General features: G+C 40.0%; 1 protein-coding gene across 1 annotated transcript; it reads right to left on the reverse strand.

The window, feature by feature from the left end:
• Positions 1-1350: 1350 nt before the first annotated feature.
• hsd3b7 (hydroxy-delta-5-steroid dehydrogenase, 3 beta- and steroid delta-isomerase) lies at positions 1351-12840 on the reverse strand. Its single transcript, XM_068727885.1, has 6 exons — positions 12647-12840; positions 10202-10357; positions 6089-6197; positions 4559-4658; positions 3462-3624; positions 1351-2845 (listed from the first exon to the last, which is right to left on the reverse strand). The coding sequence occupies exons 1-6, from the start codon at positions 12792-12794 to the stop codon at positions 2433-2435; spliced, it is 1089 nt and encodes a 362-aa protein (XP_068583986.1). The 5' UTR covers positions 12795-12840; the 3' UTR covers positions 1351-2432.
• Positions 12841-14573: the final 1733 nt, after the last annotated feature.

Here is a 14573-nt window from a genome sequence, read left to right on the forward strand (position 1 = left end):
TCAGATTAGCAATACTAAATATACTTAACAAATGAATACTTATATATTATTATTATTATTATATATAATCTGGCAGTATTTATTCGATAAGCTCCACCTTTACCAGCTGCAACATTCATTTTATTTATACATAAATGCATTACTAATTATATTCCAATGATGTATTGATGTATTATTTTGAAATGGATTCTTCTACATTGTGAGTAGTTTTACCTCAAATCATACTTTGACTCTTACATGTTTGAACTCTTTGAATGCATGACTTGTAACAGTATTTATACACAATTGTTTTGCTACTTTTTCTTAAGAATAATATATTAATACTATTTATCCACTAATAATATGTTAATGCTTCTTGACATTTTCATTTCCTCAGATTTTATTTAATTTGACCATAATCACACAAACATTTACTACAGGCATCAAATATGTCCATTTGTAAAGCACCCTCAACATACTTTTTGAAGAACTTATTAACCAAGGAGTTACTTTAAAAAAGAGAAAAACATACATTTCCCAAATCAAAACAATGATGGAAGGGTAAATAAATACAATCTAATGAAAACGCATTAAATGATCAGTGTCTTCTTTGTGTTTCACTCTACTGGTATGTTTCTATAGCACCAGTAGATGGCGCAATCCCATTTAATTTCAGGTAACCCTGAAAATGTAGGTTCTGCTGATCCACCAAAACATCTGTTGAACACACACATGCACAGCCATGCTTACCGCCAAACGCATTCACCAACATTATGCTGTAGGCCTATGTTAGCAGACAAATCAAAGATAATTTAAACTTCAAACTGCTTTGATTTGTTTGGAAGAGAAAATCATAGTTTCTGTGTGGGGATGGTGAGTCACGTCTCTGCTTTCCTTTTCACACTAGCAGGCATGTGATTGTTGTGAGGATTGCCATGGTTAGAAACCACAAGAATGGGGGGACACCAGTAATTCTACAAGGGAACTCCCATATACTTTGTCTTACTCATACAACCTAATGCTATCCAGCTGGTTGTCATTGAGTCTGATGACAAGTTTCCACGGGAGTAGAAAGGAAGACTGAGCCCTTTGCACTGTGCATAAACAAAGTTCATAGTGTCCATGGTAATCCAGAGGAGAGAACTCCCAGTAACCATGTGTTATTGGAAAGTAAACAAATTCTCATTGGAATGAAACCAATGATTCAAGATCACGAATCAGGTCTCCAGACTGTACAAACTGTCATTATGACGTACACTACACATGGTAATAAAATACATAAATTAGATCAGTTATGGAAAGACAAAAAAAGAAATGCAACCTCTCCCTGTAATGTGAATCAAGTGCAAAACCACAACCAGCAAAGCCATGTGGAATATATTAAATAATCTTTATTTAAAATCAAACAAAATGAAAGAAACTAAACATGATACATTTCATTGACAATGTCATTATAAAACATTCTTTAAATTATGCAACATAAAACAGTTTATCAATAATAATACATTATGGAGATACAGGTCTAACATCCAGTTAATGCTTGTAAATTGTGTTTACATTTGTCATAATGTACTTAATTACAAATGCTGAATGTGAAGATATTTAATATTTGAATAAAGCACATTCTTAACGGAAAGCATAGTCCCTGGTAGGTGGTTGAAGCTGGTAAACTGAATCCAATGGACTTTAACAATCATACCTGCAAACTCATAAGAGGTGAAAAAGGTGACGATCACCGAAACCCGTTTCGTGGTCATAAAAGGTCATAATATGGACCACGAAATCGACTCATTCTACTTTGAGTAGAAAAAACCGCGTGAACTAAACCTGGGGGAGGTGGTTTCATCACTTTACGTTTCTTCCCTCCTAAATCGCGATAATAACGAACGTTAACGGTCGACAAAGTTCCGCATGCAGTGGACCTTATCATTAACCCAGCAAGTCCGAACTCCAACGGTACATAACGGAACTTAAACTGTAATGGAGGGAAATGAAGACGGTGTAGACATGTTAACGCTGATTGGCCAAGACTCGACACGTCACATCAAAGATGTTTTATTGCGAAGATCAAGACTTTTTTTCTCCTCCTCGTCTCACTCCAATCTGAGAAACGCTGCCCCCCACCCCCAAAAAAACCAACCTTTACGGATCTACACGATTCACGTGGATGATATATTTTAAATCAAAATGGTGATTTTCGAAAAGCGACATGTTTGCAGGTATAAACAGTGAATCATACACTCTTTAACAAGGCTATTAATGTCTATGCTTCGTCTGAACAAATGCTTTAATTATGTTTTCTTTATAAGTAAGCTGCTAGACTTACACAAATATAAGAATGAAATTAAATATGTTTTATACTGTAAATTTGCAGGTTACTTCTTTACAGTGTACTTCTGGAGTCCTGCATGTGTATGTAGCAGCTTCTAAAGCGTGTTGTAGTTGAGGTTACATTAGGAGTCTTTGTGGTTATCCACAGGAAGCGTGTCAACCCAATTCTGTGTGCGGGTGCGACACTGGTCCCAGTCGTACAGAGGGCGGTACTGGAAGTGGCGCTGGGCTTTATCTGAGCTGACAGTGAAGGAGGTGCAGGCCACGGCCAAAGTGTAACGGTTCAGCAACGGCGTGTAGTTGTAAACGGGGCTCAGTATCCAGCGGATCAGGTCATTAAGCATGGCCAGGAACCAGAGCACCGTTGAGGGGATGCGCAACCGTCTGAAGTTAAACGTGGAGAGGAACTGCATGTTGAAATCCTCGTAGCTCTTGTAGGGCGAGTCATCGTAGCAGAAGAAGGCTTCCCCTCCGACTGTCTGCGGGCAATCCCTCAGGGCTCGGGCTGCAAGGACATGCATCCAGGCCACGTTGCCTAGAAACACAAACAAGTGGGTGACTACCAGAGTGGTGGAAGAAGTGCTCAAAACACTCAGTCAGTTTCAAGAATGATTCCTCGTTCTCACCACTGTTGTTTTAAAACTTAAAAAAAAAAAATCCCTTATTTAAAAGTTGTGCACAGTTACAACACTTGAGCAATTATGCAAAGTTGCTTAACAGCTGTGACCACATTACACTGACGTCAACCCGACGTCAGCTGAACACAGGCTACAAATTACAAAATATCCACTGAAACCAGCATACTGAAGGTGGTTTAAAAAATGCCATCAGCACACCCGGAAGGAGATTTGTTTCCTGTGTTCATACTGCTGTAAAGATTTATGTGCTGATACTATGCACATGGTATTGTTATCACAAAGGACAGATTACGCAACGGGCCAACTGGGCAGGCACAGGCCCAGGGGTCCAACAGGTAAGAGGGCCCCTGGTAAGTGAGACAAAAGGACTAAAGGAGAAAAATCTCCTTTGTATATACAAGATATACAAGATACCAAATGCCTACGAGGTTTGTTCGGGTTCTCAGGCTACATTGGTTAACTTTGATGCGTCTTCAAAGTTGTGATTATGACTCGCAAAAACAGTAATCTTACCTGCATAGACCCGTCCATGTTCAGAGTCCTCTGGGACACCCCCGACGATCGTGCCTGCCCTTTCGACAGCCTGATTGTAGAAATCCTTAATTAGCTGGTGTCCCTCGCCATAGATCCCCGTCGGCCGCAGAGAACATGTGGATAAACATTTTCCACCCTTCACCTGGACAGGAGACAAGATTCGGTGTTAGGAAATCAGACAGGAGGCACACGGTAAAAATACACATATACACAGAGCGGTCAAAGGGTAGATTCCTGTGAAATTTCATTGTAAACAGCAGGAGTTACACCACAGCAAAGCCACAGGGGGATGATGTAGCATTTTGTGGCTGAGAAGTTTCCTCATAATGTTTTACAGTAAACAACTTCTACAGCTATCTCACACCCAGTCTTAACCCTTGTGCCTCACTTAAAAAACATCATAACTTCTAAATGTTCATTCAGTTTCAGAATTTTTACTTTTAAATGTCAGTATTTTTACATCATACCACTGTTTTTCTTTAATTAAAACACCAAAAAATGTATTATTTTTTGAAAAACTGAATACTAGGGGGATTTTTTTCACAGACTGATACATGTCAATGATTAGCAACAACATAGATTTTGATGCATTGCATTAAACACTCAAAGTGTTCCATAATACAGCAGTGATGCCCCTAGTGGAAACCAGGGAAATAGCATGCATCTGCCCCACAGGGCAAACATGACAAAATGGTTCAATCGAATGGAAATTTTGAAGCCATTGCTCAAAACGTTTGTCTGTGTGTGTGTGTGAGAGTACTTTGGCAACACAGTTTATCATAGACGTATTACAGAAGCTGAGGGTGAACTTCCAAAATTTGAGAAAAAAAAATACAAAAAACTAAAAATACATGTCGTATGCATTAACAGACAAAATGATCAAAGAAATTAAGCCAAAATGGATGGCAATACATATTCTTTCTATTCTGCATCATTATAGTTTTATGATATTTATTTTAACACTATTGTTTTTTTTGTTTTCCCAGTGTGTCTTTAAAGTTAACTGAAACGTGCTTTTTATAAATCTGGCTCAATAAAAACGCCCCAAAACCAGAAAACTGTTACACTTAAAGTACCTTCTTGCCATTAGCTTCAAGCACGATTTTCTCTGCCTTTGCTTTGCTCAGAGGATAGGCCATCGTGTGCTTCACTTTGTAAGGCGTGTCTTCATTGCCCCTGCAGAGAAAGAGTTAAACAGTCAGAGGAGACTCAGGAGAAGAAAGCAGGTAGTGTTTCCTTGACCTTGTCAAATGCATGAGAGGAATGTTTTTATCTGAAGCCCGACAGACACAGAGCGAAGGAGATAGAGAGGGGAACAAAGTGTCAGCGCCAGTGTTTCCAACACAACAAGTCTCTCTCTCTCAGAATGTCAAGGCCGATGCTCAAAGCAGGTGGACGTTTGCCACTAAAAGTATTTGTCTCCTTCCTTTAAGATCCACATCTTTAACTCTTCACAAAAGGATCATACCACAGTTGTACATTTACATTTTTTTTTCCCAGAAGTATTTAGAGAGGCTGACCAGAATCCAAAAGCTGGTTTCGCCGTCACCCACATTACAGTAAATAGTCACGTCACTCCCGAAACCTTTAGTAAACGAACACAGTGCTTTGAGACATAACTCTGTGAAGTAATCGTGCAGCTCTGACTCACGGAAAGCAGGTATAGTGGTTTGTTAACCCTGAGGTGAGGGAAACTGGTAATTCCTTTAACAGCAGTTTTTGCACTCGCATTCAAATATTACACACAACACAGCTGTCCGCTTGTTAGAGAAGCTCCACTCAAACGTGTAGTTCACATAATGTATGGTGATGCAGCTGCAGAATGTAGTTTGACATGTTTTTGTGTTTAATAGGCTGCGTATAGTCTGAACGTGTTTTAACATCATTTCACTGACTGCGTTTAAGTAGCTGAAATAAAGCCACAGAATGCTGTTGAGCACAGATCCAAATAGATGTTTCTAATTTAAAATGTTTTATTTTATTTACCCGCTGCCATAGTGAATCGTGGTATAGGAGCTCCATTGATGGAGTTTTCTCCATTGAACCTTCTGAAACAGGCTTCAGCAGTAAAACTCTATTTTCATCATGTCAGCGTTGTTTTGTTATGGTTTCTGTACAATGCTCTCTAGTGAGTTGCACAGACTTCCTTGGAGACCGTAACCTATTCTTACACAACAGCATGACAACGGCTCAAGCGTGTTTTGAGTTGCAGACATAATGCTGGCAGCATTACGTAACCTGTGTCTGGCATACCAGGCGGTCTCGTGCAAAACATTAAGGTGGAACAGTAAGATAGTGAGCGAGTCTTAGAAAGCCCCTCGATTATACAGCCAGGGTGCTGGATATTGTGCGCTGTGTACTTTTGTCTCCACCCGATCATATCTATACTGAACAGTCCTTCTTGTTTTCCATGATAGTACATTCATGAGAAAAATATAAGATAGTGACCACAGAAACGAAACTGCAAGAGCCAAAGAATTTCTGAGTAACCATGTGTGCTCGGCGAGGAAAACACTCAGAATTGTGCACTTGTTAACTTGGTCATGCAGAACACAGCTGAACAGAGGCAAGTAAAACCAGAATGACATTGTTTTTTTGAGCTTCACCTGATGAAGGCATCTCCGTCGACGTTGGGGCCGATCACTTCCATGCTGCTGGTGTAGAGCAGGCACTGGATGCCACACTCCACACAGGCGTTGATCACGTTCTCCGTCCCTGAGCAGAGAGAGAAGTTTTCAGTCAACTAAGAGATGAGGGATGCTGGGGTTGGAGAGATCAAACTGAATGTTATTGCGTAGTCCTACAAAGCCACAGGACTGACTGACGGTTGGATTGTTGTCAGTGCGCCTTTCAATTTTAAAATCACACAAAACAGGATGAGAGTCTTGGAATTATAATTGGACACATAAGGAGAGGGTCAACAGGAAAGAGCCACATGTGTTTAGCTGCTATAAGAAGAAAACATGTTTTCCTGAAACCTGGTCTCAATTACGCAAAAGTGAACCGGTGGTGGAAAGAAATACGGCCACTGCAAAGTGAAAGAAATGATACTGGCAATACTTTTAAAAAGGTCCACGTTTAACTTGGGACATAATACTAATAACAATAATATTAACTTTAATTGAAAAGCACATTTCATGCAAGGATGCAGCCTAAAGTGCTGAACAAAATAAGATGAAAGTAAACAATAAGGATCAATAGCAATAGTGAGAGAACAAAAACAATCAGTTTAGGGCCATAAAACAGGACAAAATGATGAAGCGATGACACTTTGGACAGACATGGATATAAGCTGTAACTTGATTGGCTGGTGAAGGAGAGGCGGTATCTCTAGTTTTTGTATTGGTCAAAACCCTGGCTGCTGCGTTCTGAATTAACTGTATTTAAGAATTAAATAATTTAGGATTAAAAGAAGTTTTAGAGAAACCAGTAAAAAGAGAGTTGCAAAACTCTAAGTGGCTTAAATGTCAGCATGTGTCAGCATCGTTCCACAGATTAAATAAGCAATGTTTTTGTGACCTTGTTAAATTGCTAATAAAATCAAGATCAGAGTCACAAATTAATCTCAGATCTGTAACATGCGTTTAAATTTTCTTGGACAGACGAGCAAACACTGACTGAAGTCTCTGATGTTCTGCTAATTTCTTTTGAAAGAAATATCCCTCCTCCAAACATTGATGTCAGCGGGACAGTTCAAAGGAGATTCAAAGAGCTAGGGTTGTCTGGTGAAACAGAGATATACTGTATAGTTGTGTGTATTTAAAGTGATATTTGACATTATGGTAAATATTTATGTTGCCCAGAGGGAGCATGTCCAAAGAAAAAGAAGAATAGGACATAAAATGCTTCCTTCAGGAAGACTTTATTCAATGTCAAGTGTTTGTAACACAGAGACACCTAAACTAACAAAAGAGTATGAGGAAAGAGGACACAGTCAGCAGGCTGCACAGCTACATCTTGTAGAGGATCAAAACAAGTCCTGATGAGACTGCACTTATGTGTTCAATGAATGAGAACGGATGGTTTACACTTTAACTTGTTATCTGAACCATGCAGCAGATTATGAGGCATTATCTAATGCTAACTTTCAGTGAATTTAGGAGAAATCTACAGACACAAATAGAGAAAGTAGTGAAATAAACACCTAAATGTGTATTCTGAAGGTTTTCGGTCCACTAGTCAGAAAGAAGCCTAAAATGCAGTATCTCGCCTTAACCAGACAGTATCTTTATGCAGGTGATGTTTGGTTCTAACTGATAATAGAAATACATATTAGATTAGATATTTGAGTGTAGGATTTGGTTTGATCTACTAAACACTAAGTACAAGTGAATATTTACATTCAAGGTCCAGCAACCATCTGTTTTTGGTGGGTTGCTGTCTTTGAAGACCTGAGGCCACATTTTGGTTCACAGCAGGGTTAAAATCTCCGGTATGTACTCAAGCTGAAGGCCAGAAGTCACAGAGCCATTGACGTCAACAGTAAAATAAATTCCGACTGGAAACCAAAGATACTGTATCATGATCTGAACTCTTGCACCGGTAATTCCTACTCATTCTGGGAGGTTAGAGCGAGTTTATGTTTCTGAGACTGAAGAAGAGGGAGTCAACATGAAATCAACTCAGGGGAAATAGCAAATTCTTGTAATATTTCTAAACCAAAGGAATCTAGACCGAACCACCCTCAGAATCAAATCACTTCCTCGATTGCTCGGCTTAACACAGACGGACACAACTGTACTTCTGTAGAGGTTTGATGACACGATGACGACATTAAATCTTACTCAGCTGAGGAAGTTCTGGCACTTCAAAACATTAACAACTTCCAGACATATGTCAGCAATTTATACATTCAATTCCAGCAGCTGTGTGTTTAGTCCATCTGCTGAATCACTGCAGGCTTTTCAAGGCCAGACACAGACTATAGCCTCAACCCACAGACATGAACCCAGAAACTGAATATGTGATCTGTTTTCATCACCTGTTCCACTAATGTGACCAGAGTCCTCAGTCTGGATCGGTCGGAAACCTCCGGGTCTGAAAAGTGAGGTGCCTTAAACCTGCATTCTCTCTAATGTCCACCAGGGGGCGACTCTTCTGGTTGTATAGAAGTCTATGAGAAAATTACTCTACTTCTCACTTGATATATTACCTCAGTAAACTTTGTAAACATGAGTTGATGGGATCAATCACTAGTTTAAAATCTTCAGCATGATGTCGATTTAGAAAATGATTAAGTCAATATGCTTTAGGGCGGGGCTCCCTTGTGATCTGTAGCAAGGCGTTGTCTGGTCTGGGAATTGTTTGTGTTTTTCGTCTTCAACCCTCTCTCAGTGTTTCTTTTCAGTTTATGAAAGATAACTGGAACATTTTGGTCACATAAAAACAACTCACTCAGCATTCTGTGGTATGTAGCTCCACCCTCTCGTGTTTTGCCAAAAAACAAGATGGCCTCTGCTGCGGGCTGAAGGCCACAGACACTAGTATTGAGAGAAGTACTAACACAGTGTTGGGTTGGGTTTTTTCATGGGAATTAGTGACAATAAGAAAAATACATAGATATATCAGCAGCCTAATCCTTTAAATACATTAGGATTAATTTCAATAGCCATAAACTGAACAATCTAAATGCAGTCGTCGGTGATAAGGGGAAATCTTGCTGCATTCAGGTGCTCCTTGTACACGCGTACTTCAATGACTACAACCAAAGTGGTACAGAGCTGCTTAATAACAGAGGGAAGGGGCTTATTCATTCTGTTTGTCTGGTAACTGTTAATCAAAGAACCTCTTTTGCACACGATTCCTAAAAATGTCACTTAGACTTTAAAAGGTTGTTCAAGTTTGGATGCAACTATGTGATGTGCTTCACAACTCTTTATGAACAAGTATTAGACAACTGCAGATGAACATTTAATATCCATGAACTAAACCACTGACTATCTCTTTACAGACACTCAGTTTGGACTTTGTCTTGTTCATTTGTGTGTCCCAAACATTATTCAGGGAAAACACCGGCTGATACAAACTCTGCCTGTGACACACACTCTCTCACACACAAACAGCCCCACAGTTCAACACAAGTGACACACTCTCATCTCACAGGCGTCATCAAGATGTTACTCACAGCAAGTTTGAATCGTAGACAGTTAATGGAAGCACTATTATAACCATGTTCCCAAAAAGGGGCAAAGTCCATCAGAAAACTCCTGGCTCACACAAGATAGGGCCAATATCCATCATCTGTGCTAAAAGCTGCTTATATAAGATTTATTTTCCTGTCACGCTGAAAAAAAAATCCCCTCAAACAGCATTTATACAATCATGTGACACTTAAACTCACCTCTGAAACTCACACTAATAGGGTTAACCACTTCAGAGCACAATGACCTGACATGCTTTTTCAATACACAAAGAAACTCTACCACCCATTATATTAGTATATAAAAATATATAATATATATTATAGTATATAAAACTAGCCCTTTATCCAGATTGGAGTGTCTGTCACTCCAGAAATGGGCAACACAAAGAGGCAATGTTGTCTCAGTATTCACCAACGTAATTGGTAACGTGGGTGAAGCCACGTACTTGAAACTCATGGACAACAGGAGAAGGCGTGGGTTTCCTCTGGTCTCTGGTTTCCCGCAGTAACTCATTCGTAAAACAGAATCCCCCGTTGACGTTTCCTCCCTTTGTCATCACTCCCCCTGATGTCTCACCTGTGACATTGACAGACACGATGAGGGTCTCTGGGACTTTGTGCCAAACGTCCACCAAGCTGGCCGCGTGGATGACGACGTCGGCCCCCCGGGACGCCTCCAACACGCTGCTGTAGTCTGTGATGTCCCCCTGGATGACCACCACCTTCGTCCGCTCTGAGGGACAAACAGGAAGACATTCAGTCAAAACTCCGTGATTTTCCTAAGAGCTCGACAAAGTCCGGGAAGAATGGACTCTGTTTGTAAATGCCTTTTTTTTTTTTTTACTAAGTTGATCAAAGATACGCTTTGTGTCATATTTGCAGATCATCTGAATCGTCATTGTAATTTGAAACGCTCTCGATGGTGAACAGTCACCGCTAAGTCAATTAACTCTTTCAAAACCCACCTATTTAAAGCGGCTTTTAAAATCTATGATTCATCATGTAATAATGTCATTCTCTTTATACTGGCATGTTATCGGGTTTGTTGTTCTTACATTGCCTTTGTTTTTACTGTTATTACAATATAAAGTGCTTTTTTTTTCCTTTTTCCCTTTAAAGTGCTATACAAATAAAACGTGTTCTTTTTGAAATGCAGCAACAAAATTGGTCAAAACTTAAACAGGAATTAAAATTCCAGACTATAATATCTATAGTTTCCAACCATAGAATTGAATTTAATAGATTGGGCCGATTGCTGTTGATACCTGATCCAGCTCTCCCCGTCAGTATCGGCCCGCTATCGGTGCATTCCTTCTACTGATATGAAAGGGGGAACAGTTCCTTCGTGCTTCTTAAATAAATATCATCCTAAATACCATCATCATCATCATCATCACGTTGAACTTTGCCTCACCCGTTGAAGTTCATTTTGTTTGGGGTAGTTCTTCCTGGACTGATGCGAGGGCCCTGGGACAGAGGATGTTGTATGTGTGCCGATTGTAAAGCCCTCTGAGGCAAGTTTGTGATTTTGGGCTATACAGAATTGAACTCTGGATGTATTCTTTGTGAGATTTCATAATATTGTTATTCAGGCAGCAATGCTTTCTCTCCTTATCATTTATGAAGGTCTTTCACTTGTGGTTTACCTTGGCTCTCATGCCCCGTCCTTGAAATGCCGACAGATAACGAGTAGACTAAGTCCAGTAGCTCTCGTGGAGCCGGCACGGAAAAGGGTCCGGACTTTTGAACACCGAGTCAGAGATCCTGTTGTAACTCAGACACTCCCGCTGGAGACGGCGTCTGTAATTTAACTAATTACGGTCTTTTAATTACAGACGTTCTCACAGATTTAAAATCAGCTCAAATTTAAACCAAAAACACAATTAAACATCTTGTTTAATGCGAGGCCCGCATTGGGTGTGACTGTGAGCTGATTTGTCAGGGGCCCAAACTAACAGCAGCAGGCCTCAGTCCTTACTGACAATAAATAATGAAAGCTCAACAAAGCATTTTCCACTGTGGCATAGGAGGCGTCATCGGTGGTTGAGCGCATTCCTCCACAGCGATGAGGAGAAAAAGCGCACTGTTTGGATTTTGATTAATTTGATTGCCTGCCTGCCTGCCCCCCCCCCCCCCACCAGGAGGAAAGATGACTAAACATGTGAGAGGCGGAGTGCACATGAACCACCTCAGGTCACAACACACAAAAGGTGGTGACAGTGACTGTAAACAGAAACAGGTTGTCAAGGACAAGTTATATACCATCTCTATCCTGGAACAGGAAGTGCGAGTATTCACAGATGTCGCCTCTGCAGATCGACCCAGTGATCTCTCAGCACGTGAGGGAAATGATGCCTGTGTTGTTTCCAATGTGGAGACGCAGAGTTCAGCTGTAAACGCCCCATCGCCTCGTCTCACGTTACCGAAAACTAATAGAAACCCAATGCTCACAGACGGATTAGGAGACAATGGGCCCCTAGGACACTGGCATGTAAAGGGCCCCACCCCTCCAACACAAGAACCACAGGTTCAAAAGGGGCACATCTTTGGTAATTTTGCTTCTCTTTGTATTCATTTTGCGTTCTTTTTTTGGTTGTTTTGCGTCTCTTTGAGACTTCCCAGCAAGAAACGTTAGCAGTAACTTTCAGAAGCTCTTGCTCAGCCCCCCCCCCCCCCCCCCCCACTGTAATTAGTAAATAAATAATTACTATCAAGAAGAGGTGCATCAGTATCACAGAAAACCTACAGGACTAAAAGAGAGAAAGATGTAGGGAGAAACCATGCAAATGAACACCAAAGAAAACTCATTTGAATTATTGAATTACACCACAAACATGCAACTGGAGAAAAATTGCATCAAAGAAATCTAATGTGAATTTATTAGAGACAATCTTCAAGCGGAAACTGTCTCCGATACGACGTTACAAACAATTATAAAGCCTGAAATTAAATGACAGCGCGAGAGAGCTTTGAAAGAGACGACAGCTTCGCCGACTTTAAATGATAAAGCGAAACGTCTCACCTGTGCCGAGTCCATTCAAACTGAAGTCTACGTGTTTGTCAAACACCCGGATCTCCGCCAGCTGGTCCTCCTTCTCCAGTAGAAGCCTCAGCAGATGCTGGCCGAGGAAGCCGCAACCTCCGGTGAGCAAATACACGGGACCCGCCATGATGTGCTGTGGTGACAGCTGCTCTCTGAGAACTCTGAGCCCTGGTGCCCGCAGCCTGAGCAGGCACGTTTATCTGCAGGAGGAGGAGGCATGGCTGCTGCCTTTTCTTTTTTTCTTCTTTTTTTTTTTGTAAACCTTTATTGACACGGGGCGAACGTGCCTTCAGGGCCTTTCTCTCCTTAGATTTGGACAACAAATATACGCGGTTATGTTTAGGATTTATTTATTTATTTTTTTGTGGTTCAAATAAGCTCTTTCTAGCACATACATCGCAGACAGTGGTGGAAAGTAAATTTACTGACGTAAATGTACAATTTTGAGGTCCTTGTACTTTACGAGAGTATTTCCATTTTCATTCAAAGGGATATTTGAATTCTACAATATTTTTGAGATTATCAAAACAAAATATAAATGAACTAATGCATATATATATATATATATATATATATATATATATATATATATATATATATATATATATATAATGAGGCTTTAGGCAGTAGTAGCCTATATGATAGCCTATATAATATAGTTGTTAAAAGGATCCAGATTGCAGAGCTTTTTCAGAAGATGTCCCTGCACACAACCCAAACGTTCTCACTAATTGCTTGTTACTGATCTACTTAACTCCTTTATTTATTATCCATTATTAAATACATGAGTTTAAACTTTTGCTCCCACAGCTGACAGTGCATGTAAACATAGAGCAGTTTTTTCTGTGTATCCTGTGTAAAGTGATGATTGATTTATACATTCAGATGTATTAATACATCCACTGTGGTAAGGATCTATAATAGTGGGTTTGCACATGAGGTTGGTATGCAGTGGAGTATTTTGCAGTGGTGTTTTTAGCTGAGCCCATTCCAACTAACCAAACACACAGAACCACTGGAGTCCCAGCAAATTTACCTTTAAAAAAATGTCTTTGTGAGAACAAGATGTAAACCAAATATTATATTGTGGTGAGTTTTTAACTCCATATATCCAGTTGAACTTAATTTACTGACACATCCTGATTATACTCCATGTACGAGTTACCTTTAGTCTGTCAAACTGTCAAGGCCATTACATCAGGTCACACATTAACCCAGGATGACCAATCAAAGGGCAGGTGGCTTTACTTTGTTATCTGATGAAGACTTTCATCAGTTTATCACACTTTGAGAAGGCTGATAAACGTAAAGAAGCCTTTAAACAACTTCACATACGCAGTAATTCTCCCTTAGACATACTAAGTCTAAAATCAGGGGAGTCTCTGGTAATATTTTCTACGACGCTCTCATAGTAGTAATACATTACAACCTTTTTATAATGCATTATAATCACTATTATAAAACATTATGTGATTTTTAAATTAATTAATTAATATCATTCTGGTATCCTTTTGGTACGTGTAAAAATACACAAAGCATGAAAAATAAACAAGATATGTGCTCTTTAGAAATACCAGTCATAGCTCATTTAAACAGAACACAGGCCAGGCAGATGTTTATCAGACAGATGAGAGATCGTAAACTCACGTCACCCTCTGTGATGTGAGCTTAAACAGATCGCCCGCTTTGCTTCATCGGTGAGTTGTGACACGTCGTCGGCCAGATTTCAGCGCTTCCTTTCCTGTGTTCTCTAGACAGGAAATGTCAAAACTGCAGGTGCATTTCAGAAGATAATCTCTTTCAAAGAGGAAATGTCACTTTGTAGTTTCCACTAAGCAACTTCCTGTATTTTAATCAGCTCGTCATTTCTTCATGTGAAACACTTGAACAGTAGAAAGACACACAG

Source organism: Cebidichthys violaceus, unplaced genomic scaffold (genome assembly GCF_023349555.1).
Source record: "Cebidichthys violaceus isolate CVI_PGR_0920_01 unplaced genomic scaffold, fCebVio1.0.p SCAF_40, whole genome shotgun sequence".
NCBI lineage: Eukaryota > Metazoa > Chordata > Actinopteri > Perciformes > Stichaeidae > Cebidichthys > Cebidichthys violaceus.

Bases quoted from the DNA above. Each gene is read 5' to 3' on its own strand.
- hsd3b7 (XM_068727885.1), bottom strand. From the start codon at position 12,794: ATGGCGGGTCCCGTGTATTTGCTCACCGGAGGTTGCGGCTTCCTCGGC. The intron at 10,358-12,646 runs GTGAGACGTTTC...TTTGTCCCTCAG, and splicing joins TTTGAATGGACTCGGCACAG to AGCGGACGAAGGTGGTGGTC. The intron at 3,625-4,558 runs GTACTTTAAGTG...TCTCCTGTCCAG, and splicing joins TTGAAGCTAATGGCAAGAAG to GTGAAGGGTGGAAAATGTTT.